The 26,114-nt window shown below is 44.4% G+C and overlaps 1 protein-coding gene across 3 annotated transcripts in view; it reads left to right on the top strand.

Annotated features, from left to right (window-relative positions):
- The window catches only part of fhod1 (formin homology 2 domain containing 1), a 54,566-nt gene that overhangs the window by 12,290 nt on the left and 16,162 nt on the right, over positions 1-26,114 (top strand). For all 3 annotated transcript variants that reach the window (XM_063480550.1, XM_063480544.1, XM_063480536.1), the window contains exons 3-11: positions 1,090-1,154; positions 16,276-16,343; positions 20,434-20,539; positions 21,487-21,581; positions 21,657-21,768; positions 21,956-22,050; positions 22,131-22,274; positions 23,799-24,262; positions 25,875-25,982. In XM_063480550.1, the coding sequence (XP_063336620.1) occupies positions 1,090-1,154; positions 16,276-16,343; positions 20,434-20,539; positions 21,487-21,581; positions 21,657-21,768; positions 21,956-22,050; positions 22,131-22,274; positions 23,799-24,262; positions 25,875-25,982 (1,257 nt within the window). The remainder of the gene's footprint in view (positions 1-1,089; positions 1,155-16,275; positions 16,344-20,433; positions 20,540-21,486; positions 21,582-21,656; positions 21,769-21,955; positions 22,051-22,130; positions 22,275-23,798; positions 24,263-25,874; positions 25,983-26,114) is intronic.

The following is a 26,114-nucleotide window of genomic DNA, read 5'->3' as shown; positions in this document are numbered from 1 at the left end:
AAACTTTTCCAGGTATCGTGTTTACAGACAGGAGCACCAAAAACATAACTTCCTTGGTAGAGGTAATAAAAATATGAATAATCAAAATAATGGATAAAAGGAGTAAAAGAAGTAGAATTAGTGAAAAAATTTAAATCAATTTTTAAAACAATAAATTTATGAAAAAGCAAAAAATAAGCAGTAGATAACCGTCCGTCCGTTTTCTTCCACTGATCCCATTCAGGGTTAGGAGGGGGTTGAGCCTATCATAGCTGTCACAGGGCAGGAGGCCCGGGACACCCTGGACAGGTCAGTCTGTCACAGGACTAACGTGCACAGATAACCCTGCACACCTATGGTTGGTTTTCCTAGCCCGATGCATGTCTTTGGACTGTGGGAGGAAGCTGGAGTATCTGGGTTCAAATCCAGGCCTCAGACTGGACCTTCTTTCTGTGAAGAATCAGTCATTTCAGTGATGTGGAACTGAAACACACACATTGTAGCTGCTTGGTGACTGTGTGTGTGTGTCCAGCAGTTTAAACTCTGTGCGATGCTGTAAGAGCGTCTGAAAAACGTATTCCTCTTTTAGCCTCCAGACAAACACGCCCACCTTTACATCTTCCCTTCTCCCGTTTCTCCTTCTCTCTCGCTCTCATTCTTTCCATACCTTCATGCTGTCGTTCTTTCCATACTCTAATCCCAGCATGCCGCAGTCTGACTGTATGTGGAAACTTAGCTGTTCTGGGATCACCTCAGACCAGCTGTCTGCACACACTGATCACACTGACAGTGGATCAGGACTCCTTGTAGAAGCAAGTCTTTGTGAAAAGTGCCTTTAGTTTTGTTGAAGTATGAAAACTGCACTCAGATCTGATAAAACCCACTTAAACCCACTTTGGAGGTTCTTCTTCCATCGTCTTTGCTGACTCATACTCAAATATGCCAACTCGGGACTCTTTGAGTGCCATGTCCCTCTCATATGATGATTCGATTACACAAAAGTTAATCTGGTTACATGTCTGTCACGAAGCTGGCTGCTCTGACTGAACCTGAACTCTGAGTCGTGACTGTTTTTATTCTGAACTCAAACGGTTTCTTATTTTTCCACAGGAAAGGAAGGAAGCCCATCCTGATTCTGAGGACTCAGCTCTCTGTTCGTGTTCACTCCATCCTGGGTAATTATGTCCTCAGAGTCTTCTGCTTTACTTTTTCCCTCCGTCCTCTCCTGCAGCACAGGAGTGATGACTCAGGGGAAACTCTCGCCATCTTCCACCACAGTGACGTGTTGCACTCAGCTGGGAGGATTTCCTCTCTCTGAGTCTGCAGCTTAGAAAATACAGCGGTTACTTTCTCCACATGAAGTGGAGCTCAGGTTTAGAGTTTTGCTCAGCTGTTGTTTTATTTGTTGAAGGCGCTGAACACCGGGAAAGGTTAGCAGTAGCTCCTCTGAAGCTTATGTAGAGGGATCAGAGGTGTCCTCTGAGCAGGTTGCTGGAAGGCTGAAAGTCTTTAAAAGCTTCATGGTTTTAAGTGCATTTTGGGAAATGTAGTTTCCTGCAGACTGACCCCACAGGGAGCTCACTGCTGCATGTAAATGTGAGTAAGACAGGATTAGCATGACTCTTCTCACTTCAGTGAGCTCCAACTAAAGTCTGATACTGCAGACATTTTTAAGACCAGAAAAAAATCTCCCATTGAGGTTTCCATGGAAACGGATTGGCTTGAGAAGACGAGCTCCTGTCCGGACTCGTCCTGGTTGCGTTTACAACAGGAGGAGGAGCGCGGGCATGTTGAAGAGTGTCAGGACTATATTAGGAAATATTGTGGATCTCCTGATGATATCACTCATTTCATCCAGCGGTTTCCTCACAGCAGCCTCGTTTATCACCGATTTCATCTTCAGAAACAAAATGAAGTCGTGGCTCCTGCTTGCCTCGTTTCAGTCCCGAGGAGTGTATTTAACAAGCAAGAGTAATGCTATCGCGAGTCATGTCGAGGTTAAAGTCGGAGCTTTCTGTGGTTTTTACCGTCTTAGATCCCTGTGGTAACTCACGCTGAATGCAGGAGCTGGTTGGGATCAGGTTATCTTCAGGCTTTCCATTTCACCTGTGCCTTACTAACATGGCACCAGCTATAAACTTAGAGTGCAAACTTGTCAGTGAACTGTGCATGTACGGAGTTGGTGATGCAGGAAGGATGTAAATGTTCTGATACTTTTCTGTGCATAAAATTAAACTCTTCATCGCTTTCAAGCTGCTGAAATCACAGAAACCATCAGGAACACCTGTGCAGTCATCTCCTTTATTAGGCTGCAGGACAGCAAGTTTAAACTGGATCCATTTAAATATTAAGTTTTAGCCGTCACCAGTGGGAGTGTTTACCTCGAATTAAAAGGTTTTTTAACTGCTCTGTGCAGCTCTGTAATCACCAGATTGATGATTTTCTGCAGTATGAACCTCTCGTCTTATTTGCAGCAGTGTTACATTTTTATTTTTGTTCTTTATAGACTTTTTATATGCAAGTGCTTTCTATCTAGCATTCACACATTTGTAGTAACTCTGGGTTAGTATCTTGTCCAAGGATATTTAGCATGCAGACTGGATCAAATCAACCCACCAACCTTCTGATTAGCAGATGACCTGCTCCGCCTCCTGAGCTACAGCCACCCAGGATGCAGGGATTAGCAGAGAAAGATGATAACCACTATCATCGCACCGTTATCTCAAATATGATTTTGGGTTTTGTCGAGGCAGCTAACACAAGGAGAGCCTGGCTGTGTTGAACATCAGTCTACCCCTCTGATTTTTTTTTTTTTTTTTTTTAATGTTTCCACATAAACCAGTTTACATCTGAGCTCACTGGGAAAGAGCGAGTGAAACGAATCAGTTATCAGTCACGGCAGTATTAGCACTTTCTGTAAATCCTGTGCTTTGATTTACCTTTTCATTCCATCTCTAAAAGCTTCCCTTTGCTCCCGTTTCCTCTACTCACTGCGTGTCTGGTTATATTCCTTCTGTGACCTCTGACCTCTGATTGTCAGGGGTGTTGTTGTACCAGTTTTAAACCTCCACAGTCACGTGGAGCAGACCTAAGCGTGAGACCTGTAATATGAAGCAGGGCAGCCTGCAGCCTTGTTCCTGTTGGTGGCTACAGGTCAGCACTATCAAACCAGTTTGTTTTGTCATTTTCCTCAAAGCTGTCAGATATTATAAGTTTTAAACTTTAAGGTTTCTCATCTGTCAGCACCGTGATGGAAGTGACACACCTACTCGCAGACTTAAAGACGACCTGGCGCAGACTATCAGGATGTGGTGGGGGGGCAAGCACAGAGTAAAGGAAGGCACATTTTGAGGCATTAGCTTGGCATAAGTTTAAAGAAACGGTTGTGCCTCCCTCTAATTAATCGCTGCCAGCGCACCATCCGGTGCACACACTGACAGATCCAAATCAAACACAGCCACCGGGCTGCAGCAGGTGCATGCTGGGTGTGGCTGCGTGCTGAACGCTCATAGACCGACTCATGACTGGTAATCATCAGACAACCCCGAGGAGCTCAGCGAGGGGCAGAGCCTGCAAATAGTTAACTTTTTATTGTTTGTAAACAAAGAGGCTGAATGCTCTATTTATACTCTTTTGTTTGTTGTTGTTTATAAACGGAGAGCGCGGTTTAAAGTGCTTCAGCCTGCTGCTGATCGTTTAAAGACCGGCTCTCTGGGTTCTGCAGGTTAATGAGTCTCATCTCTGGACACCAGCTGGCTTTTTCTTCTTAATCATGTTGTTTAATTGTGAGTCAAACAGGAAGTCATTTATGTAACGCTATTAGAGGACCCTACTAGAATAGCTCTGCATGAGTCACAGATCATAATCCTCCTTAATCATCTTACATTGGGCCTTGCTCTAGTGTCTGAGTTCATCCTTTGTCTGAAATGAGCCAGTTTAGCCCCACCCACTTTAAATTAACTTTCTGATTGGCTCTCACTTTCTGGTGTTCAAGTGAAAAAGGAGACATGAACGTTAAATGAGGGCATATAAGGACATGTATAAGAGATCTGCACCACCTGCTTTTATTGTTGGTCACTTTGTTGTATTTGCTGTGCTGTCTGTATCTGTCAGGAACACATCTGGGGACCTGTTGTCCTGGTTTCCAGCTTTATATTTTTAGTCTCTGACTAGTATATAGTAGCTTTGCATACTTTGCTACTCATAAATAAAATAAAATAAAACTTTATTTTATACTGAACCTATCAGTTCATTCTGTCTGAAATAAGCAGTTTTAGCTCCTCTGCCTTTAAGAGAACTTCCTGAGGACGATATTAGGGACGTCAATATTTCAATATGAGAATGATGTATATGCAAAGAAGTAAATGCATATTAGGCAGGGGTTGTCCATGTTAAAATAAGGGCAGTGTCTGTTTATACACCACAGAGCAGTTTGTGTAAAAATAAATCTGTGGGTATGTTTCTGCAGTTCGATCCTGATGTGGTGTAAATGGAAATTTGGTTGCGTGTTTGCGTTCACATCGTGGTCTAAAAGCCTCCCTGTGGTTGTTACCTAAAACCTTTCCGGAGTCGTGTACATCAGTGAATACAGACAACATGAAGAAGCTCAAACTGAGCGGATTCACCTCATCTGCACTCTTGCTCTGCGTGTGGCTGATTATTTATTGTTGTTGACTGTGTCTTGGCTTTGGGCACGATGGTTGTTTAAAATGGTCTTCCGAGCCTCTCGGCGGTTCACTGAACACTTCTGTGTTTGTAGCTGTTTTCATCCCAGCAGACCAAAGCTCCACTCTGGTTTTGGGGTTTTTATTTTTAGCCCTTTTCTGCCCTTATCTACGCCTGTGGTGTTGCTGCTCGCAGCAGCTGGACACGCCAGCGTCAGAAAGGACAGAGCCGGAGGCAGAAAGCCTTCGCTTTCATTTTCTTTAAGAGTTTTAAAACAATGCTGGAAAGTTCTGCAGGCAGAGTGAGAAGCGAGAGAGATCAAATGACCCAGAGGACATCCTGAGACAATTGCACTCATAAACTACACATAACTGTGTTTAGTAGCACGGTGTTTTGCCATAAACTCATCATTAAAATGCATTTTTCAAAAAGGTTCCACCTGTAGATGGAGTAGTTCTGTTCAGAAGACCAGTGCGTCTCTCTGTCGTCTATGCTGGTTTGAATCATTCTGACTCAAAAGGTGTCATTTTCATTTCCTTTAAGGCGTTTTTGAAACAATCAGGAAAGTTCTGCAGGCCGAGTGTGAAACGGGAGCGATCTCAGGGGATCCAGTGACTGTTAAATGACACAGAGGAGCCCTGAGATTCATCAACTACACTTAGCTTTTTCCGTTTGTTTCTCTTTAATTGTTATGCACTTCTTTGTTATTGTGTGTCTTCAAATCTCAGGATCCTGTGAAGAGCTTCAGACTTGGGTTGTTGGAGGTTTCCATGTGTTTGTTGAGATCAGTGTCCGTTTCTCTGGTAGCTGCTGAGGTCTGTCTTCAGTTGGTCAGAATCTCCTCTCCTGGGAAATGCTGAACTTTCCCAGAGTGCCCGCTGTCAGCCACTTATTCCCTCCCTCCTTCCCGTGCTGCCTGGCATGACCCCACCCTTCCTGCTCCGGAGGGGATTTCCCAGAATGTGTACTCCTTGGAACCCTCGCTGTGATTTGTCTGTGATTGAGAGCTATCCGTCCTCGCTGGAGTGACAGAGCTTACCTTTTGTTTCTCTCTGCTTCTTCTTCTGTAGAACCAGTCTTATTAGACTGAAAAAGATCCATTTCTTTATCTGCTTTATGAAGTAAAATAGCACTGCAACACGACTGTTCTGGGATCAGTTTGAAGCCCACAGGAAAAGATTAACACATTACGAGGAGGCCACGTCCTTCCACTGGGACCCTCGGAGGGTTCAGACCAGGTTTCAGGGTTTAGGTTAGACACAGATTCAGGTTTAAGTTTGCCAACTACTGTAAACTTACAGGTAAAAACATGTATGTGTTTCTTTTTGTTCACCTGTCTCAACCTGAACCTTAAAGTCACATCCTGACAAGACTCTACATGAAGCTCATAGTGCCATTTTTCCAGCAATGCTGTCTGTCTGTCTGTGTGTGTGTCTGTCTGTGTGTGTGTCTGTCTGTGTGTGTGTCTGTCTGTGTGTGTGTCTGTCTGTGTGTCCTGTTGGCTCGCGGCCGTGATGATGTCATCAATAATGCACCGACTGTGCTTCCTTCCCTCCTTTGTGGCGGCTCCTTGGATGTTGACACACTTACTTGGTGTTCCTGATCATGAGTTCAGATCACATTTTGTTTATTACCAAATCTTTTAAAACTGTTTCTCTGTAAAGTCCAAGATGACGTCTTTGACTTTGAGAGGAAAAAGGAAAAGCATCAAAGATTCAGAGAAGAAAAATCAGCAGATATGTCACTTAAAAATAAAATGTTTATTTCATTTCATAATAATTGTACATTTCAAACAGAGTCTGGGCTGTGTCAGCTATAAATATACTGAGGTTTGCAACCAGCCATTGTTTCGTTCTTGCTAAGAGTCTTTGTCAATGTCAGAAATAGAATAAAGTGCCACTCAGTCCACCCAGTCATCAGAAAAAAACAATGGCAAAGGAAAAACCTCAAATCTTCACATCTGCAAAGCTAAAAAACATCCCAGAAGTGAATGTTAGCCTGATATGATCTCAGAGTTTGCCCATTAAATTCATTAAACTCGGGTCTTTACTTCCTTGATGGATCTTTTGTCTATACTAAGTTAAAAAATTAGGAACGTGTCACTGTTTCCAAAACCCGAAAATGTTCAGTTACCTGTCACGTGGGACAAAAAAAGCATTAAATCTTATTGTCAAGAAGCTAAACACAATTATTTGAGTCCTTCCAGCTGAAAAGTGTTCCTCCTGCTGAACAGCTGATTGACGAGCTGATTGTGTCTCTCGGGGAAATCCTTTTGTGTTCAGCGTGAGCTCCACGCCATGCAGTCAGGCGAAAACTACAATCATGGCTTCTCTGAGATCACATGCCTTTGCTTATATTGATACTTTTTATAGTAAATTATGCTTTTGAAGTTCTTTGTTAGCTTCTTCCCTTTTGGGCTTGGACTCAATTAGCAACGCTGACACTAACAGGAAATACCACGCTGAGATAATGTAGCTCACTTCCTGTCTCCACAGGACAAACACAGGAATCCTTCCCAGTGTCCCTCTGTTTCAGTCATCGCTATCATGCTCATTAATCAGCTCAACGAGGGCCCTGCTGTTGCAGTCTGATGGGCTTTATTTATGAGGAACGCTTGAAAAATAAATCTCTAGAAATGTGTTTTTGTCTCCGTCAGACGGATGTAAACAAACTTTATTTACACAGAACAGGAATCTCTCATGTTCTGCTGCATCTGCTCGCCGCTGCCGGAGAGAAACGTCAACACACCAAAAGCACCGTTTGACCTCTTTCCATTGTGTCCCTCTGCCTGTTTGATGTTTCCCGTTTTGCTGACGTTTCCTTCGACTCAAAGAAGACTCTGACTGTTGTTAATGAGTGCAGTTCTTCAGATCCGTGGTTCCGACCTGCTGTATCCGCATTCATACAGATGCACTGATTAACACTTCAGCGGGCCTGATTCACAGGGAGGAAGGTGACATTTACCAGGAAATAAACAAAGAAAATCAAACAAAAGCAGTTGAAGGAAACAAAAACAAGACAAACTTCTGTGAAAGTGACCCGACTCACTGCTTCAGCTGGACTGCTGAATGACCGTCAAACCAAATGTGCCATTTTTGAGAAGTTACTAAAGCTGACATGGTGCACAGCAAATTGGAGACTCAGCAGGGAATCCAGCATGACTTCTGGTAGGGCTAATGTGAAAGAGCACGGGATGTGAACCGGAGACTGCAACACTGCCTCCGCTCCAAAGTGCCGTAATCACACAAATACATGAAAAGAACTTTTCCAGATGATAAAATATGTTTTCTAAAATTAGACTTCAGGACAGACCGGACAGCAAGCCTGTCAGTTACAGCTTGTTCCACAGAGACTTAGTAATTTTACGTTATCATTATACCGTGTTCATATTACTATTAGACAGACCTACACAGTTACAGTCTGCATTGCACCGATGTCTCTGTGAATCTGCACATCAGGCTGGACTGTAGAATTAAAGCAGTGCTATAAATCAAGCTTCAGATTTGGCCTCATATTAACAGTCTGACTTCTTAAAGACTTCAAGAATATTAAAAAAACCTTAAATTTGATTCATAAAGTTGTAAATAATGTTTCCAGTCTGCTGTTTCAGTCTAAGCCTCACGATCATATAAAACCATGTGAATAGTTTGTAGCTAAAAACCAACAGACATCCAGTGAGACAATTCTGTAGTTACATTTTTTTTTCTTAAATTCAATTCTTAAAATGCTTTTTTTGTAAATAAAATCCAACAAAATGAGAGCTGAAATGTGGTTGAGGTTCTCATAAGTTTCACATCAGGTCAGACGGATGTAAACAAACCAGTGGGTCAGCTGATTTTAATTTTTTATGTTATTTTTTTTGTATTTCGCCTGTTTATTTATTTCCCTGCTGCCAGCGTGAGGGTGAAACGGACTTGAAATGATTTTCTGTTTGCTGTCAGAACGAGTTAGTCTGATCTTGGTGGAAAAGCAACATGAATCCTTCGCCCTTCATGCAGTCTAAGTGTGGGAGTTCAGTCAGGACGGAGGAATTTCAGCTGCTGCGTCTGCGCTGCATCATAAAGCAGTTATAGCTCTGTAATCCCGGCACGCTCCCTCCTCGGTGCTCGGCCGCGGCAGTGAAACTGTGGCTGGCTGGTGGCCATCTTGGGTCAAAGATGGGTGTCTGAGTGACTCGCGGTCCTCTGAGAGACAGAAGTAACTTTAAGCGTTTTATCTTGAGCTGCTGTCAACAGGTGCTAACGTTCTCGGTGACAACAAATAATCTTGGATAAGCTACGAGGAGCTCACACGTTTTCACCTGATACACAGCATGTAGTGTGCTTCGTTACATCAAAGCTCTGCAACAGTTGCAGATGCACACAAAAGCTGAATACAGCAGACTGAACGGTTCTTTAAACTCCGGTCCAAAGCAGGACCGTGTCCACTGCACATATCAGATTAAAAAACTCCTTCAAAAGTCTTTGGAGCAAAATGGCATGCAGCATTAAATGGCTCACAAGTCGTAGCTGGATGTTAGCTCAGCAGGTTTAAAGGGCTGATCTGAGGTCAGTACAGGAGAACTATTCCAGTTCACTCCTTCATCTCTTCATCACGTTAGAAATGTGATGGAAAGCTGTTTATATGTGTGATAAACTGCAGGTGCAGGCACGAAATGTCTGTCTATATAGCGAGACACAACCTCATTTCTTGTGCAGACAGGAAGTAGAAAGACATAATTGGAGGTGGAACCACTTCCTTGTTGCTATAACAGATCAATACTTTTGCTCCATAATAGAAGGAAATATTAAGTACTGATTCTGGAAAGTAAACAGAGCAGTAATACGGCAACAGGCTTCACAGACAGGAGCTAAAACGTGAGAGAAAGAAACTGCTGGTTACTCAAACGGGCTCCATCATATTTTGGGATTTTTAGTTGTAACTCAGTCATGAAGTTATTCTAACGGAGTGCCAAAAATAGAAATGTAGAGAAAATAAGCAGGATTAAATGCATCCCATCAATCATCTCAAGGCATTGATTGTTGGTTTTATTTTGGCGGGGTTGTATTCTTCTGTTAGTATTTGCAGGAAGTATTTGTTGTTTGTTGGGAGCTAAACCTGACCAGCTTTTTAAATGAACAGTTAATTAAAATCTGCAGCCTGCTTTGCTTTTTTTTTTTTTTTTTTTTTTCTTTCCCATCCTTAAATATCTCAGACTGTGCAGCTGCGTGTCGGGTTACAGTAACGTTGCTTAAAAGTGGTATTTGTTACTGTTAGGAAACGGAGATCAGCACATTACAGGTGAAGTGTTTTCTGGGTGGAACTTGTGTGGCTTAAGTTACTCGGTGGGTGTTGGTGTTGTTGGGGGGGGGGGTTGTTACTGAAATACTAATGCGAAAAATGACCAGTGGCTGCGACTTCCCGTTGATCCTGTTCGTGTCGCTGGGCAGGTTTCAAGGTCACTGACAAGGTAAGCGAGTCTGTAGTGCTGAGACAGACGAGCACATCAGGAGGCTTGCAGGTCTGACTGCACTCAGGTGTGACTGCAGCTTTGTAGGAGAGGCGGTTGGACTGTATTTGACTCAAATTGCCGGAGTCTTCCACATTTTTCTTACTGCGCGTCTTTGATGTTGGGTCTCCGTGTAACTGTGCAGGCGGCCGCCTGATGGTTATCTTTGTTAATGGTCTGCAGCGGTGAAGTGGAGTGCTTCCAGAGGGCGGACAGCCCAGTCTGACCCGGGTCAGAATATTACCTGAGTCTTAATGTGAGCTACAGAACTGCAGCTTGCTGTGTCAGTAAACAAACCTGGCTTTCTCTGCTGACTCTCTGTGAGTTCAGGATTCATGCTCTTGATACGCCTCCAGCCTGCTGCTCCCCACTCTGCCTCTTCAGCATTAGGCTAACATATTGTTGGTGGGATCAAGTACAGGAGCATGTTGGGCCTGAGCTGTGACACAGGGCGGCGTCTGAGTCGCAGCTGATTTTCATAGTCTTCCTCAGCCAGTATTGAATGCACACATAGGTGAGAGCACAGCCTGGATCAGGTGACCCTGAATCGTCCCTTACTTATGCTGCAATAGGTGTAGGCTGCTGGTGGCTTCCCATGATGCACTGTTTCTTTTTCACTCTATGAGCTTACACACCACTCTGCACGTAATCATCAGTTATTAATCATCTCTGCCTCTTCCACAGCGTGTCTTCCTTCTCTCACCCCAACCAGTCACTTCAGATGGCCCCGCCCCTCCCTGAGCCTGGTTAGCTGGAGGTTTCTTCCTGTTAAAAGGGAGTTTTTCCTTCCCACTGTTGCCAGAGTGCTTGCTCATAGATGGTTATTTGATTGTTGGGTTATTCTTTGTATTATTGTTGGGCAGAGGTGTCCAACTCCAGTCTTCGAGAGCTACTGTCCTGCAGCTTTTAGATGCATCCTTGTTCTGACACACTTGAATTAAATGAATGGCTTGTTACCAGGCCTTTGCGAACCTGATGGCATGCTGAAGAGGTAACCTAATCATTTGATTCAGCTGTGTTGGAGTTGGGATGCATCTAAAAGCAGGACAGTAGCTCTCGAGGACAGGAGTTGGGAAACCCCTGCTGTAGGGTCTCTACTTTATATTAGGGCTGTGCGATATGACCAAAATCTCATATCCCGATATTAAGACATCTATCGTCCGATAACGAGATAAATCACAAAAATGCAACATTTTCTGTAAATTCTGTGAACCTCGGGCAGCTCGACTTCCGTGAAGTGTTTCCAGCTGGGCGTCATGTACCTGGAGTCGAGTGTTTTAACTGATGTGTGAAACTATATATTTTTAGACATAGATTGTAACGGCCGCTGTTTTCTTTGAGTATTTATTACACGGCGTGCTGCGGGGAAAAGCCTGTTCTAACGTTTGAGTCTAAGGTTTATTTTTTAGCACCTGACGGCTCTTTTTTGCTTCTCATCCGTAAATACTCTGCATTTTTCACGTGATTCAGTTTATTTTGAAAAGTCTCAACAGGATCTTGAGCTTTATTGTGAAAGGTTTATGTGGAAAAATAAACAAGCGGACACGCGATGGTTTTACCGTCGTTGTTGCTAACGACAACGCATAAAAACAAGTGCTTGTCTGTCTGTAGTGTGGTTATATTAATTATAAGAGAAAGAGAGAACTTTAAGAAATTAATATAGCCACTACAGTGACCATCAAAATGATGAAAAATATTGCCGTAAACAGTTTATTTTGCGACACCACGAAACAAACGATAGCGTAAAATGAAACGATAGACGTTTTTATATCGTCATCCGATATATATCGTTATATCGAACAGCCCTACTTTATATTATAAAGCACTCTGAGGGGACTGCTGTTATTTTTGTGCCCTGTAAATAAAACTGAATGACGGTCCATAATGACTGATATGAAGTGAGTCCAGATGAAGATGACCAGTATTGGTTCCCTCAGCAAACTGGAGCTAGAGTGGCTCCTGTGACTCTGTGGTGAAGCGAACACTCATCCCTCTGACGTCATCTTTTTTATTTTTGGCTCTGTGGTGAAACACTGGAGCGGTTGTGAAATATTTTAGGACTTGTTTCCATTCAGCTCCATCTTTTCCATCCCAGATGTGCAGACTGACTCTGGGCTGATTGGGGCCTTTGTTTTAAGCCTCGGAGCTGCAGGGGGCCGCCGTTCCCGTCGGGGCGGACGTTGGTAAAGCTCCTCAGATTGAGCTTTATTTGTGTTCGTGTCCGCTGACAGGAACTCTGCAGCGACACCCCCCAGCCCCCCTCCCCCCGCCTGCCTGTGTCTGCACCTCTGTAATCTCCCTCACTTTGTTTGTCTGAAATATCACCAACTATTCATCTGTCAGCTGTAATTTAGTTTGAAATGATAAGTCGCCTCTGCCCACTGAGGAGTTTCAGTTGAGCCTCTGAAATGTTGCTTAAACCTCTGGAGACGAACACACCAGCTGCAGCTTTAATGTGAGACACAGGAGCAAAGTTTGGGGAAGAATAAATCATCCCACTGCAAACCATCAGAGATCAGTGACTGTGTGACAGAGGGACTTCTGCAGGAGGTGTTACTTGTGCTGGCTCTGATTCTCCTTCCATCGTGCATGTTGGTTACCAACCAGCAGCTCCTAAAGAAATCAGGGTCACAGTATGCTGTAACCAGCTGACCAATCAGAACAGCTGGAGCTTTTCAGGTGTCGCCTTAAAGAGACAGGAGCTAAGATAAGAGATGCCCCCTGAGCGTGACCATTCAGGTTTATCTTCTAGCTCTCTGAAGAGTCTCGATCCACACGTAAGGAGCTGAAGGCTGTTTGGTTGGATCTCTTTTTTCTTTTTTCTTTTTTTTGTTCCTGTTTTAGTGTCACTTCTTTCCAGGAAAACAGGAACCTTTGAATGATGTAAGTTTTCGGTGATTGGTCTAGATATGATGGTAAGCAAATCTTGGTGTAGGACAACTGACCAGCATGTTACAGATAATGACTTAAACATAAGCTGTGGAAGCAGCAGTGAGCTCTCGAAGAAGATGGTCACAACGTGAAGTCCAGGTTTGGTTATGTCTGTACGCATCCGCAACAGAAAATACGCCCGAATTACAGTCATGTCCAAGATTTTGTGGCCATTTTTGCCTTTTGGACACCTGCACAGAGGATTTTTTTTAAATCAATTAAGATGTGACTGAAAACAGATTTTCACCTTTAAATTAAGCAGTTTAGTCGAAGTAGTGCTGGTAGCTGGTAGAGGCTTTCAAAGCTTCATAATATTTCTGGTGGAAACCCTGCCTGCAAACTCTGTCACCATCTTAAAACCAGGACTCACAACAAACGCACAGCATCCTCTATCTTGTTGTTGTTGTGATCGTTGCCATGCCAACTGCAGGCTGGCTATTACATCGTACAAACTCTGTTCATGTCGGCAGTGCAGATGCAAACCGATGAAAGTGGCTGTTGCAGGTGTGTGTCCTCACTTTCCCTGCAGGTGTCGGGAATCGCTCCTGCGATGCTTTCTCCTGATTGTGCTGACGAGCAGCTTTTCTGGATGGCTCTGTCAGATTTAGAAATGTCACGCCGTCCGGTGAAATATTTCTCCAGCCGTTTAACATCAGGCTGCAAAGCTGTTCGACACAAGTTTCTATTAAGCCCCTGTTATTTCTGCAGGGCTGGCGTCACTGTAGCGCCGAGGGCGATGGAGGAAATGTGTCTCTCCATGCTCGTCCACCTGATGTCCGTCTCCGTCTGAAGAAAACTCTGTGCACGATTGTGTTTTGATACCATGCAAACATCCCTCATCATTAAAGAGGCTCTTAACTGTCTGACGTGTAAACACTGAACTTCCTTGTTTTGGTTAGATGTCATAGCTGCCAGCGAGGCTCTTAGCCAATCACATTTGTATAAAATCGATCAGTCAGTATTTGTGTACGAGCGGCTGCTGGTGACCGCGGGCCATTCAGGAGTGATTTATGGTTTATGTGGCTGTAGCGACGTACACCTCCCGTGACTTCCTCCCTCTGCGATAGGCCCTGGTTACTGTGTGTTTGTATTTATTTCTGTTTCATATCCTTTTTTTTTTTCCTTGTTTTGATTTGTGTTCCAGAGTCAGTTTCTCATGAACTCTTATAATCAGTTCTCTGTTTCTCTACTTTCACTCAAACTGTCTCCAGTTTATTTAGCTTCAGCATCAGATTGAGATTATTTCCCAGAGCTCTTGAGGAATAGCGGAGACGTCTCTGAGCACGATGCTGATACGTTTCTAATGTCCCAGACAGTGTTGACCTTTAAGTGGACACACTCTGAGTGGACACACAAATCGCATTGCAACCAAAAATGTCTGACTGGTATATAAAAGATGCACGCAGCTCTCAAGTGCATGCCAGACCGAAGCACAAACTTCTTAGACGAGCTGTAACAGAAAGCAGAGTTATTGTCAGATAATTGTTCCTAAAACATGATGTGGAGGTCCGGTTCAGAGGTGTAGCAGTTACAGCTCCCTGTATCATCACAGCGGCATAATCAAAGCAGCCAAGCCCTTAAATCTTAAATTTAAGGGCTTGGCTGCTTTGATTGTGTCCTGTTGTGATTAAAGTGGAAACTATGCATTTATTTTGTACCAGGCTATAAATATGCCTTTTAATGCTGAAGTTGGATTTTTTTTTTTGGTCTGTGGGGATTGACTCATTTTTGGTGCCAGTCTCGAGAGGCCTGAGGCTGAAGGCTCACACGTGGTTACGAGGCCGCCTGCAGGACAGGGGGCAGTGTTTCCACAACATGCAGTGGTCCAGTCAGACTCTGGAAACCAGTAAAAACTGAACATATTAATTATGGTACTGCTGTAAGAAAAAAGCTAATAAGGCTCCATCTAATGGGAGATTAAAAAAAAATAAAAAGTAGAAAGGAAGTCCTCTGCCGGCTCCCCCAAAACAAGGTCAGAACACAGATTTATGGGGTCATTGGTGTCACCAAAGAGGACACGGGATTGGTTCAGCTTGTTTGTAATTAGGATTATGAAGCGATTTGCATGAAATTTTCTGAGAAGTCTGTCTTGGTTACATTGTAGCTGATTCAGAGCCAGATATTGACTTTGATCTTTAATTTTGTGTTACAGCTTCATAAATTCACAGAAGATGGTAACAAAAAATTGTGAGACATCAGTTTGATGCTTTTTGTTGCCATTTGCTTCTGTCGTGGAGGAAAATTTGGTAGAGCTTTGCATACAGGTGGATGACAGTGTCGCTGACCGACCATGACCATGAAACTGAGCAGAGACTAGTGCAAGCTCACTCCTATAGACTGAGTGCTGCTTACAACTGAAACAGCAGTTACTGGCTAACACAGGCAGAATGTCAAGTTTCACACAGAAATTCCAAAAATTCCAAAGTGGGCTTAAAGACAGAGCATGCAACTGAAACTGCAGGGGCTCACTCAATCATTCTGGTTGTAAGATGCTTGTGGTTGGTGCACTGAGCAGTGGAAATGGAGTCAGAAAACGCACATTTTAATTGAGCTTTTTAATGAGTGTGGTCTCCTCTGCTGTAGCTTCTTTGCGCCACCTGCTGTTTGTTTGATGAACTGCAGGTTTGTTTGTTTTCTGATTACTCGTGTTTGTGTTGTCGTGGACCTGAGAGTCCTGATCTGACCTGACTCAAATTTCAGAAACCTGCATCATTCCTCCCGGATTACAGAGATCTGTACGTGCACATCACCTGCACAGGTGTAGTCTGTGTTTAAGAGCTGTAAAGACGCTTAATGTTCATCTAAGTGGAAACCAGTCATTCCTGCTCAGCTCTCTGCAGAGATTCACTGTGTTTAAATGAAAGTAAAAGGAGTGTTTGAGAATTTTGTGCAATTGATGATATTTGAATGATATTTTGGTTTAGATTCACTTAAACTGCTGTGTCATCAGAAATGAGCCTTTTCTTCTGAACGGCTACATTTCAAACATATCATTGACACTGAGAAAATCAGAGGCCGTGGTAGGGGGGTAAAAAAACAGGAAATGGTTGTTTTTAGCCCCCCCATCTCCATCCTCTGTTTACGGGAAGCTTCGTAGGTTAAGTTTAAGTACTAAGTGCTGTGCTTAAAACTTGAAGACAGGCTTGTGGTACTTAGTTTTTATGTCACCACTGGTTATGAAGTGACTTCCTGCATCTGTCCTTGTGTTTCAGAGAAACTTTACAACTCCCAGGGTCCAGAACTCCGGCGGTCCCTCTTCTCTCTCAAACAGCTCTTCCAGGTAACACGCTCACCTGTCGGAACTTTACTTCTCGTTTAAGCACAGCTCAGCTTACACTCACGTGAAATGATTTTACCGTGTTTTCCGCACTATAAGGCGCACTTAAAATCCTTTAATTTTCTCAAAAATCGACAGTGCGCCTTATAATCCGGTGCACCTTATGTATGAATTCTGGTTGTGCTTACTGACCTCGAACCGATTTTATGTGGTACACGGCGCTCAAAAATCTGTCAAAAAATGTTTTGGTAAGACTTTGGTAAGCTACGAAGCTGCACCGCTTGATGGATTGTCAGAGCACTACGGCTACCGTAGTTAGGAGTCTCGCGGAGTAATCTGGGTCCTAAACTCCGTCCTTTCAGGTCCAAAACACTGCAGCATCACTGAAAGGTAAAACCTGTGTAATTTCTTTTGTCTTTAATAAAATGATCAGCGTTGCTGCTTTATCAGGTGTAACAATTAAGTTTAACATCCAGGCATCCATGAAAACAGAATTTATTAAATTTAACGTAGTTAGAAGTTAGCAGGAAGTTAGCTCGCTAGCTTCCACCTAAGCATGATATAACATGTTCTGACTGAGAGATTTCTGAAACAATTCAAACGTACAGCTCTGCTATCACTTCCAACATAAATGAAGACAGAAAACTAAACAGCAGTGACTGTAGGGTTACTGAAGTTGGACTAGCTGGTATATAATGATGTGCTACGTGATCGCTAGCGACACAGCTATGTTAGCATAACATAAACACAGTGAAGCTGGAGGATGAACGCTAACTTTATTCCACTCTGTAAAAGTTAATGTGAGGGTTCCTGATGGTTAGGGACAAATGCAATCGCATGGCAGGATGCTGTAAACCAGGGGTGTCCAAACTTTTTTCACTGAGGGCCACATACATAAAAATATAGGACGGGCTGGGCCACTTACTAGAAATTAGGTATATAACCTTAACTTTACTGTATTAAAGTTAGAAAAATCACTTAAAAGTGGTCAAATGTGTTATATTGTTGAATATAATTAAAGACAAAACTGCCTTCATCACAGCTTTCCATAAATGGATCTTTATTGATTTATTCAGAAAAAGCTTTGGTAGCTCATTCTCAGAACAGCAGCCTCAGATTTCTTCTTAGACAGAAGATTTACAGCACAGAGAAAAAACAATAAAGGGGAAAATGGGACGGTTAAATTTCAAGTTTGTTATTTAAGTTATTAGGCTTAGCAAAACATCTATTCATGTCCGTTTTGAAACGATTATCAACATTAACAGACTGAACTGGACTTAATAACAGGAGTGCATATAATCTTAGTAAATTATTCTGGTGAGTATCAGCTGCGCTGGCTATGTAAATCGGGCCATCCAGCTGCGGTGCTGATCGTCCGCCACTCGTGCCAAAAATCTGGACAAATGTCACCTGATCAAGGAGCAGATCTGCATCAGATGAGATCAGCTGACTGCGTGCGCTGTGCACAGCGGTGTGTACTCTGTGTGTGTTAACAAGAAAAACGCATATAAGAAAGTGGTGCACAAAAGCAGGGTAGTGACAGAATTGATGCGCATTATTGATATTTGAAGCATGTGTACCTGCACATGCATGCTTATTAACACACGGGTACTGTAGAATAGATTTTTTACTCACCTAAAGCGCTCGTGCTCTCGTCCACTCCCCGCAAAGAAATTAGCAGCTGTGTGGTGTCTGTGGCATCGGTGCTCTCATCGCATGCGATGGAGTAAAAATCAAAAGCACAGCTTTGTCAGACAGCTGCAGTTTAATGTTGGCTGACGAGTCTTCAATGCGTCGCACAACTGGATTTCTGGACATGCTGACGTTGTTGCAGTCCTGCACTGTTTCCGGGCACGTTATTTCGGTGACTTTAATGAGGCCGTGTTTTATGAGGTCTCCATCTGAAAAAGGCTTGCCATGTCTTGCGATGAGTTGGGCGACCTCATAGCTGCTATTGGAGCCTTTTCCTGGACCTTTTGAGCACGAAAAAAATACTGTTGCTGACCCTGCAGGACAGCTAGCATTTGCTTTAATTTCTGCTCTCGCTCAGCACCAGTGTAGGATGCATAGGCCTGATGTTTGGTTTCATAATGACGTCAAACATTATACTCTTTCATAACTGCCACAGTTTCAGTGCAAATCAAACAGACACACTTCCCTTGAATTCTTTGAAGAAATATTCACTCTCCCACCGTGTCTGAAATTTTCTGCACTCACTTTCGACCTTTCGCTTCTTTGGTTCTGCCATGTTTGATAACTTGGGGTAAATTTCTTCTGTGATTGTCCTTTTTGGTGGCGCAACTGCCTTGATCAACAGCAGCTCCCCCTGGTGTTAAAACTAAGAAGTGCAATACACTCAAGCAAAAGTTGAAGTGCGGGCCATATTCTATTTATAAAATTACTTGCGGAGTTTGGACACCCCTGCTGTAAACGGACCAAACTTCAGTCAGGAGAACAACTGAGATAATCCATCCACAATAGGAGGTTAGTCATTAATATACTGCAACAACATGGGAATAGAGCAGCTGCCAGAGAATTCAGCATTAATGAATCAATGGTACAGAAGTAAAAGAAGCAAAAAGAACGAGTTGAGTAAAGTTGACTTATCTGACTGTTTTGTTTCGCTTAATGTGCCTTATAGTCCAAAAAATACTGTACTTCTTTTCAGCTGAGGTCTTGATTGCATTCATCTAGTAGTCTGAGCTAGAGCCTGGGAGACGCCTGCACCTGTCGTTTGCTCTGTGGCTGTAGTTTTAGTTTCTCTGGTTTCTAAGTGGATTTTTTCAGGTTTATTCTGATTAACATTAGAAAAAAGAATCTCCTCTAAAAGTGGAAATAATTAATGGCAGCCACCTGACGTAGTGTCTTTGGCTAACGATGATGTAAAAACGTCTTAAATGCAAACCAGCTGTTTAAAGCTTCAAACAAAAATTCGAACAACCCTCTCGGATCTGTTTATCCTGCATGATTAAAGGAAATGGGTCACACAGGTCACACTGCTGCTGGTTCCTGTAATATTATCTGGTAATTATGAGACAGTCTTCAGATTTCTTCAGTGGCCGTTGGCATGAATGTTGTAACTGCAGCAGGCACTGACGCAGACACAAAGTCAGACTCACAAGAACGCACACGTTAGAAAAACAAGTGACTGCAGGAGCCGAGTTTGGTGTTCCTGATCAAAGTTAATCAGCGAGTGGCTTCTTACTGCTCGAGGCCACTTCGAGGCATAACAATACACTTCAACACGACGTTCCCGCACTTGCCTTCCCCACGCTGCAGAACTGGCATTTTAAAGGCAAAATATGAGGAAATATTTGATTATTATATGAGTTTATTATTATTATAATAATAATAATAATAATAATAATAATAATAATAATAATAATAATAATAATAATAATGGATTGCATTTATATAGCGCTTTTCGAGACCCTCAAAGCGCTTTACAGTTCCACTATTCATTCACTCTCACATTCACACACTGGTGGAGGCAGCTACAGTTGTAGCCACAGCTGCCCTGGGGCAGACTGACAGAAGCGAGGCTGCCATATCGCGCCATCGGCCCCTCTGGCCAACACCAGTAGGCGGTAGGGTAAAGTGTCTTGCCCAAGGACACAACGACCAGGACAGAGAGAGCAGGGGGATGGAACCGGCAACCTTCCAGTTACAGATGAGCTTCCGAATCCCCTGAGCCAATCGCCCCCAAAGAAACTGGCTTCACCGTGAGAAGCAGCTGCAGGGACGTCCTGTTTCTATATTAATCCGTCGGCAAAGATAATATAAACACATAAAGCACAAAAGTCACATGAGCCATTTCTGAGAAACGACAGACTCTGAAGGTCAGCACATAAACTGTGAAGGGCCTGAAGTTCTTGAGATTAACTGTTGACATATTAATGTGTTGCTTCATGCTTCTGTCTGTGCGAGCTGTTGTTACCTGTGAGGAGCCGCTGCCTTGCAGGCTAACCTCGGGGAACGAAGGTCTGACTTCAGTATTAAAAACAAGCTGCAGCGTGACTGCCTCTGCAGCAGGAGCTCTGTCTCTGTAACACCGGCTGGAACACTCTCCTAAACGAGTCTTTTCTGTCTGCAGGATGATAAAGACCTGGTTCCAGAGTTTGTGGCCTCTGACGGGCTGACGTGTTTTATTAAAGTCGGGGCGGAGGCCGACCACAACTACCAGAACTACATCCTGAGAGGTGAGACTCCACCTACTCTCACTGAGGATTAAAGGGAGGCTGTGAAACCTTTTGAATGTTTGCGTGTGCGCAGAGATGCTCAGCGCACAGAGGTCATTCACATAAGGCTAAAAAGCATTTGTAAATCCCAAAAACGCTCCTTTAACTTCTTTAATTTTTTATGATTCATCGTGCCTGAGCTGTCACACGGCTGAACACAGATCTGTGAGAAGCCTGTCTGAAGCAGATATCCACTCAGTGAACTTGCCTGATGTGAAGGTTTGTGTGTTTAACTGTAGGACTAGGATTAGTTTTTGGTCTGAGCACTAAACGCAGCTCATAATCCTGCAGGTAATCCACCTGCTCGGGCGTTTAGGAGATCTACAGCGACACAGGAACATTAACACCAGCTTCAGTTTAACAGGAAAATTGATTTAGTTTAATTTAATATCAGAAGGTTATAGTAGACGAAATCGAATATTGGTTCAGTTGATGCAAAGTGTAGATGTGTGTTGTGTTTTTTAATGGTGAGATTTGCTGTAAAGCTTACTGAGGTTACTTTGAATTACAGCATTTTGGATCAGCTGGAAGCTTTTAGTATAACTGGAAAAGGAAAAACAAGCCCAGAAGCAACAAATGTGTAAATTATTGTGTCAGCTGCAGCACTTTCTGCCCGGCAGGCACAATTTCACCTAAATGACAGGAACACAAACAGTGGCAGCAGTGAAACTTGGCGCTTTCACTGGGAACGTGCCGACGGCGCCAGCGCAGAAGCACAGACCTGGGGCCGCGTGCTCGGATCGGCGCATGCTCTCGTGTTCGGTCAGAATGGAAACGGAGCTTCGGCTTCACAAGTCCAGCAAACCCACAGAAAGCTGAGTCAGCGCTGCAGATTATAGGCTCGTCTGCAGCTGCTGGAGCCTTCTGTGGAAACGCCAGCGCTCATCCATCTGTCTGTGTGTCCTCAGCTCTCAGTCAGATCATGCTGTTTGTGGACGGCATGAACGGAGTGATCAACCACAACGAGACGGTGCAGTGGCTGTACACGCTGACGGGAAGTTCGGTGAGTCCTCGGACCTCAGAGCAGTGGTGCGACGCCACCTGCTGGTCAAACACTCAACACGTTTTTCTGTTTTAGTCTCGCCTGGTGGTGAAAACTGCCCTGAAGCTGCTCATCGTCTTCGTGGAGTACTCAGAGTCCAACAGTCCTCTGCTCATCAGAGCCGTCAACACCGTGGCTGGACAGAGAGGTGCGCACAAAAACGCAGATGATGTTTTTATGTAAGATCACATATAACGTGTCTGTAATGTTTACTCTCATTAGCTGCTCCATGTGACCTATCACCTCTTCCTCTGACGGATGCCCTGAATGTGACATGGGTAGCTTCACCAGGTGCTCAGCCGTATGATGATCAGGTGTTTGTGTGTGTCTGGCAGGTGTGAAGCCATGGAGTTATATGATGGAGGTCCTGGAGGAGAGGAACGGCGCCGACACGGAGCTGCTCGTGTTTGCCATGACACTCATCAACAAGGTAAGCAAAATTTCCAAATGTAAGCGAGAAGGTCAGAAGTTCGGAGGGTCTACAAACTCACTCCTCCGTGTGCTTCTCAGACTCTGGCGGCGCTCCCGGACCAGGACTCGTTCTACGATGTGACGGACAAGCTGGAGCTGCTGGGGATGGAGGCCGTCATCCGCAAACACATGAACAACAAGGGGACGGAGCCAGACCTGCGGACGCAGTTCACCATATATGAGGTAACGACGAAAAACAGGGATTTAAATACTAGGGGTGCAACAATACACAAAATTCACGGTTCGGTTCGATACTTTGGTGTCACGGTTCGATATTTTTTTCGATACAAAAAAATGTTCATGCCTTTTTAATTTGTCATTTATTAAAATTATAAATATATATTTTAACTCAAAAGTACAGTTTTTAAATTTAATGTTGCTGAAACAACAAAGTAATAAATCTATCTGATGGAGAAATCCCTCATCTTTGGAAAAAGAGTTTATTACAGAGAAATGGCTCTTTCCAAAATAAAAGCTATACTATAGGCTTCTTCTGGGGTATACTCTCAGCAGCATATTAAACATATCAGGTCCCCATAAGGAGAATCATGTGCTAACGGCTGTCTAAATGACTCGGGTAAAGTTTATAGCATGCGTGCTTGTTGTTTTTGTCTGCTTCCACTTGTCTTCGCACTAGGATGATGTCGGCGTAAATGTGCAGCCATATTCGTTGTGTTCCCACTAGAGCTGTCAGCGTTAATCTGAAATGACGTTAACGCCACAACACCGCAAATCTCCGTTAACGAGCTACCGCGGATCGTCCCGTGTGTGGGGCTGGACGGCGTCAACACGTTAACAAGCTAACTGCGCTAACGCACTAGTTCCCACCCATGTAATTGAGCATTGCGTGGCACATCCGACATACTGTTTTACTTTTGTCCATGATGCGCTTACCTTCAGGGTCATACTTTACAGAAGACCAAAATAGTTCCAAAGGCCAGATCTGAATGAGGGTGGGGGAGGTTCAATTTGCCATGTTGCAATGAGCAACTTCTGTCTCGCTAGCTTGCGCTGCGCTCAGTGGATCTGCACTCGACAGTGCAGCCTATGCGGATAAGTCGAACGCAGATCCACTGAGCTCTCAACACAGACAGCATCGTCAGAAGAAAAGTTGATAAAATAAATTAAAAATTTTGTATTGTTCAATACATATGCGTACCGAACCGAAAGCACTGTATCGAACGGTTCAATATCGATACGAGTATTGTTGCACCCCTATTAAATACATTTACATTTTTGAGGAACACATGCTGCCTCCAAACAGAAGTCTTTTTCAGTGAAAGTCTCTCGGTGAAAGCGCCCTGCTAGCAGGTCCTGAATGCTACAGCTGCCCTGCTGCAGTTCAACCTTTAAAAACATTTACTGTTATCAATAAAAAATCGTGGCTCCATCTCAGCTTTATTTGCATTTTGCACAACATCCCAACATTGAGTGCTGATACGGCGAGATTTAGGATGTATGTCAGTGCACAGTGATACCGCTTCAGTGTGTAACGAGCAGCAATCGCAGGATTTATGGCGCTAATATGAGAAGCATTGAATTTATGAGCTGCACGTCTGTAGCCAGCACCATCATCATTCAGTCATGTGACTTCTGTTACCCCTTATATGAGGGACACAGATCTTAGAGCATGCTCAGTCTTTGTGTGTGTGTGTGTGTGTGTGTGTGTGTGTGTGTGTGTGTGTGTGTGTGTGTGTGTGTGTGCAGAATACTCTGAAGTACGAAGACGGTGAGGTGGATGACTCCTCCCCCCTCCTACGTAAAGAGAGAAGAAAGTTGGCGACCGGCGAGCAGGACGGACCGAGGGGCCGCCGCCACTCGTCCAGTCAGAATCTTCTCAACGCCCGCACCTCGCCCTCGTCTCCCTCCACCGCCCCAACCACTCCTACCCTCTTCTCGTCATCTTCTGTCAACTCCTCAGTGTCACCAGCCGCCTTCCCCGCTGCTTCTCCCACAGTCTCCCCCGCTGCGTCTCCCACCGTCTCCCCGGTCATCTCCTCCCCGAGCCCCACGTCAGGTCTTGGCAGCAGGGCCTCGTCCCCGCTGGCCTCCGAGCACAGCAGCTCTGCCTCCAGTCCGTCCGGATCCCGGAGAGAATCTCCACTGCCTCCCCACACGTCCCCCAACGGCACCGTGGACACGGAGCAGGGAACAAAAACGCCGCCAAGCCCGTGAGTTCACTCTGCTCGTGACCTTTACGTCCTGATTCTGATCATTAATAATCAATGAGACTGATCAATGACAGCTAGGTAACCTTTAATCTCGAGGAAGCTCGTATAACATTCGACAGCTCCAGACGTTTCGCTAAACGGAGCCCAAGTAGAAACCTTTAATCGAGGCAGTAGCGGAGGTTCAGATGTGCGAGCGTGCTTTTCTGCTGGTTTGTGGGAGGAAACGACCTGAAGTCCTTCCTGCAATCGTGACTCTCCTACAGGTCAAACGCCGTGTCGGCTGTTAATCGGAGGCAGCGGTCAGACTGCGTCTCCCTCGGGTGCTGTGGTCTGCGCCGTCGCCTTCTCCCGCTGCTCAGAGTTTACCAAGTTTAGACCGACAGACGGAGCGAGGAGGAGGGGAGACGGGGGGCGTGTTTTGTTTGGAAGCAGCTTTTCTGTGAGTTCAATCAGCAGGAATGTTTGTCCTCAGCGGGTAAACCTTTCTGCTCGTGTTTGGCCTCTGCAGAAACGGGCGTTTAAAGGGACGCCGGCAGGTCGAATGTTAGTCGTGTTTTAGTCATTGCAGAGCCGGAGAGGAAACTGGTTTCAGTCATTCTGGGTTCACAACCAAGAGTTGTTAAAGTTCGTGAAAAACGGGCTGTTGTAGAGGTTAAAGAGTTAACCGTCATGATCTATATTATAATCTAAACACCAATCAGCCGTAACAACAGAAACACTGAAAACAGCTGACGTGAGGAGCAGCGATCCTGTCACTACAGAGGAATGTTTTGCTGGGAAACGTTGCATCCTGGCCTTCATGTGGTCCTTATTTGAACATGTACCACCGCCTGGAGGAACTCCAGGCCTCGAGGGCCGGTGTCCTGCAGGTTTTAGATGTGTCCTTGATCCAACACAGCTGATTTAAATGTCTAAATGACCTCCTCAACATGTCTTGAAGTTCTCCAGAGGCCTAATCATGTGATTGAGGTGTGCTGACCCAGGGTGAGATCTAAAACCTGCAGGACACCAGCCCTCGAGGCCTGGAGATCCCCACCCCTGGCCTAAACATTACTGCACACCAAACGCCCCGCCGTCTCTCATGGCTGTGGTCCTCCCTGAGATTACGGCAGTGCACTGCCATACGCTCGCCAAACTCTGCAGTACAAACTCAAAGGGATCAGATTGATCAATGGAGACGTGTTAGCCAGCTGGTTTTATTACCTGTTATTTTTTTTTAATATCTGCTGATTTATCCCAGGAGAGATTAATGCTTCTAAGTTTTCTTGTTTTATTTAACTGACTGGTTTGATGATTTAAAAACGGGTGTAAATATTTTTAATGGTGATTTTTGTCATGATGGCAGAATAATCAGGAGGATTTTCCAGTTGTGGTGATTTTCAACAAATCACACCACCGTGGACGCCTTCTCTCACCTCTGGTTATGTTTTTTTCTTCCTCTTATCTCGGGCTCTTTTTCTGTTTGGGTTTTTGTTTTTGTTTTTTTGTTTTTTCCCTCATCTGGGTGTCTTGGTGTCGGTTCCCTGTCTCTGATTTAACCACCGATTCCCTCCCCCCTCTCTCTCTCTCTCTCTCTCTCTCTCGCTGTGCTGTCCTGCATCTTGACCACTAGGAGTCGCTCTTTCCTCAGCCACCACATGTCGTCTCTGGGTCTAAGCAGGAAGTCCAGGTTCTTCTCCAAAACCAGCTCCATCTCTGAGGAGCATCGGGCCGACGGCAGGTCTGTAGCACTGAGGCCGACCTCAGACCTGCAACCAGGACTCCTGCCTGTCTGCTGTAGACTAACAAACACTCTGCAGTCATGCTAGTGCTCCCTGCAGCACTCTGTCCACTGCCATGCCTTCAGTCCCTT

Source organism: Pelmatolapia mariae, linkage group LG1 (genome assembly GCF_036321145.2).
Source record: "Pelmatolapia mariae isolate MD_Pm_ZW linkage group LG1, Pm_UMD_F_2, whole genome shotgun sequence".
In the NCBI taxonomy this organism is placed as follows: Eukaryota; Metazoa; Chordata; class Actinopteri; order Cichliformes; family Cichlidae; genus Pelmatolapia; species Pelmatolapia mariae.
The sequence above is the reverse complement of the archived record's forward strand: the minus strand, read 5'-3'. Positions and strand labels throughout refer to the sequence as shown.